Source organism: Haliaeetus leucocephalus, unplaced genomic scaffold (genome assembly GCF_000737465.1).
Source record: "Haliaeetus leucocephalus isolate CR32 unplaced genomic scaffold, Haliaeetus_leucocephalus-4.0 Scaffold668, whole genome shotgun sequence".
NCBI lineage: Eukaryota > Metazoa > Chordata > Aves > Accipitriformes > Accipitridae > Haliaeetus > Haliaeetus leucocephalus.
The window spans coordinates 5,680,983-5,684,426 of NW_010973104.1; the positions used below are offsets into that span (position 1 = coordinate 5,680,983).

General features: G+C 40.5%; 1 protein-coding gene across 1 annotated transcript in view; it reads left to right on the plus strand.

Annotated features, from left to right (window-relative positions):
* PKD1L2 (polycystic kidney disease 1-like 2) overlaps window positions 1-3,054 on the plus strand; it is a 42,207-nt gene extending 39,153 nt beyond the window's left edge. Inside the window, exons 41-43 of the mRNA XM_010579722.1 lie at window positions 720-821; window positions 1,976-2,107; window positions 2,944-3,054. Coding sequence (XP_010578024.1) covers window positions 720-821; window positions 1,976-2,107; window positions 2,944-3,054 — 345 coding nt within the window. The remainder of the gene's footprint in view (window positions 1-719; window positions 822-1,975; window positions 2,108-2,943) is intronic.
* Window positions 3,055-3,444: the final 390 nt, after the last annotated feature.

Sequence of the window (3,444 nt, forward strand, 5' to 3'; positions counted from 1 at the left end):
CCTGCCCCCCCCACTTCCCAGTTCCTAAACTAGATGGGACGTCACATGGTATGGAATACACTGTTGGCCAGTTTGGGTCAGGTGCCCTGGCTGGGCATGAGAAGCTGAAAAATCCTTGACTATAGTCTAAACACTACTGAGCAACAACTGAAAACGTCAGTGTTATCAACATTCTTCACATACTGAACTCAAAACATAGCACTGTACCAGCTACTAGGAAGACAGTTAACTCTATCCCAGCTGAAACCAGGACAACCTTGGTCACTAACTGCAAACAAGGAGGTTGCCTGTTGTTGGGAAGGGATCTGTGCACTGAAAGGCAAATGTTAATGATTAATTCAGTCAATTATGCAGGGATAAATCTGTTACTTAGAGGTGGTCTAAATTACTTTCCTGATTTTGTCATGTATTTGCAGGTTTTTTACATTATCTAGTGGCAAGCTGAGCAGGTATAAGATATTCTCATATCTAGGATAAAAGGTCTTACAGCTAAACACACTCAGAAAGTGCGAATTGAGTTCTTGGCTCTAGGTTAGTCTTCTTCTGTGACCTTGTCTGGTGTTTGCCCTGTCTGTGAACAAAAAAAACTCAAAACACAAAAAAAGCTTCATGGCTCTGATGACAAGCTCAGAGAGCTTTCTCTGAATACAGCAGTCATTAGCTGATTTTGCAGCAAGGATTCTGATCATCACACAATATATGCCTTCTTTCCTCTGCAGACAAACTTGATATTTGGCTGGAAGCTCTACTCTTACAAAACTCTCTTTGATGCAGCAGAGACCATGGTCAGTCTTCAGCTGGGAATCTTCAACTATGAGGAGGTACCAACTCTGATTTTGAGAAGTTTATCACTGTGTAATTAGCAGCTCAGCTATCAAATATGCTTTGAACCATCAAATAGAAAGACTTTCAATTAGTGCTAGACATTAATCTAATTTTGCAAGGTCCACAGGCTCCTAAAGCAGCCACCTTTTCTCATCAAGACAGGAAAAAGACACCCAGTGAAATATATCTCACATCCCATTTTGACCATCAGTAGACTTATAATGAATGTTTCATTGAGAAAGGTGCTCACATTTTAACTAGATATGTTACTTATTGACTACAGAAAGTTTTGAGCAATTTGCTTAGAAAGCTACAGACAGAAAAGTGCCCTGCACATGTTCTGAACGCACACCCATCAGCTTCTCAAGAAAGGCAAGGCTTTCCACAAGGGAACTTTACGTTGCATTTCTTTTTATTATTCTTGACTTTTTCATTAAGTTCTTTCAAATATTACAATATCGTTTGAACAGCTCTTTGTGGATTAAGCTAGTTCTGGGACATCTCTGACTGTGAAATCCTCCTTGGTGGATGTTTTTAGACCATGGATCCAACAGGGTATGGGTAGCTTTGAAGATCAGTAATTGGGCACAAAGTTTTTCACCTCTACATCCCACCCATGTTGTTAATCACGAAAATATATTCCTGTGTTATAGCTTACATGAAAATGAGGGTTTGGGATTTTTACACCACCCTTTGCTGATGGGTCCATGACAGTCTGACTGGGCTTCTTTGTAAAGACACTACTAAATAAAAGCATACAGAGATTTTATCTATACTTTGAAAGCTGAGGCATGATGGAGCTTCAGCTGTTCTGTGGATAAACAGATCTCCAGGCTTGTCAACTTTTACATGAAACTTCCATACCCTTACAATCAAATGCAAACACTTAAAAACCCCCAAAGATTGCCCATATTCATATATCATATATAAAAAATATTCTATTATCTTTGTCCTATATCATATCAACATAGGAAAGTGACTAAAGGAGAAAATTTATATACATAAGTATAATACATGTAGCATAGTTTATTAGCCACAAGGATTTTCAGAGACAAACTCCTTATTGTGTCTTAACTGCTTGTATGTATGCTCTTTTTGTTTGTTTGTTTTTACAATCAAAATATGATGTTTTACCTTATGAATACTACAGGTCTTGGACTACAATCCAATTTTAGGCTCCTTCTTAATTGGATCCTGCATAATTTTCATGACATTTGTGGTACTGAATCTGTTCATTTCGGTGATTCTGGTTGCTTTTAGTGAGGAGCAGAAGCACTACCAGGTGTGTTCATCCAAGCTCTCCTGCCATTTTTAACATTTATTGTGCAGTGCTTACTCATGATTTAGGTATTCCACCCTCGGATGAAACACATGTAAACTCAGTCCAACTCTTAAGAATTCAACATTTCCTCATAAAGCACACTTCAGATTTTCCAGATTTATGCTCTCCATTCCTGTTCGGATGTGTCTCTGTTCAGATTTAGTACAAGATCTGATTTGTAGCCTTCTGTTCACATACTAAATCCAGCAAAAGCCTTAGACTTGTGCCCCAGCTCCATTGAAATCAGTGCCAAAACTGCTACTAAGGGACAGATCTTTTAAAAATGTCACGGTGAGTGCCTGGCCCATTCAAGCTATTGATAGCAGGGTGTGAAATCCAGCTTAGTACTCCAGCACTGTCCCAAATTCCTCTATGTTTTAAATGAAGTCAAGGGAGATGAAAACAAATGATATGGTCAATAGAAAACAAGATATATTTAGTTTTTCTCATTTAGTTCATCTAGAAATGGTGGACAGCTCATTGTATATGCCACTAGCTGTATGGTAGCTGGCAAGGGAACCCCAGGCTCCTGCAGCAAGATTTCCATGGGCTTTGACAGAACCAAAATTTCATCTATAACGTCCATGCTCAGCCACGCTCATCCGGGACTTTTGTCTCAACAAAAATATTGGTGTGATGTTTTGCTTTGGCAGTTACTCATGCTCTGCTTAGAGTGAAAGTTGGCCTATTTCACCTCAACTAGAGATTTTCTCTTGCGACCTTCTCTGGCTTCAGCAGAGAATGTATTCGCTTCTGGTCCATGCATCTGAGTAACTTACTTCTCGTTGTTATTTTAGGCTTCAGAAGAAGAGGAGATTGTTGATCTAATGCTAATGAAACTTTTCAGTTTCTTCGGCATTAAATGCAAGAAGGAAGATAAGCCAGTCACTAATGATCAACTGAAATAACCTGTCAACAATTAAATGACAACCCCAACAACAAGTCACTTCGTGGATGAAAGATTTACTTTTTAACTATCAGCTGCAGTGGCTAGACTTAGGTTATCGCGGCGCCCAACGAAAACGCTGTGGCGTTCAACCAGCAAGCTGTTGCCGACATGTTATTTTGGAGTATTAGCTAAGAGATAACGCTAAACCTAAGATGAAGTGTCCCACGCGCACCTCCTGTAGTCTTAGCCTCTGTATTTAATAAACACCGAGCGTTTGTTGCACCGTTTGGCTAAAACCACTCTCTTGCCGCCAAGCAAGCGCCACGGAAAGATGGCGACCCCCTCGCACCGCCCTCCTCGCCCCTGCCCCGACGGCCTGCTCCTGCTCCCGCTCCCCCGCTTCCCCGCT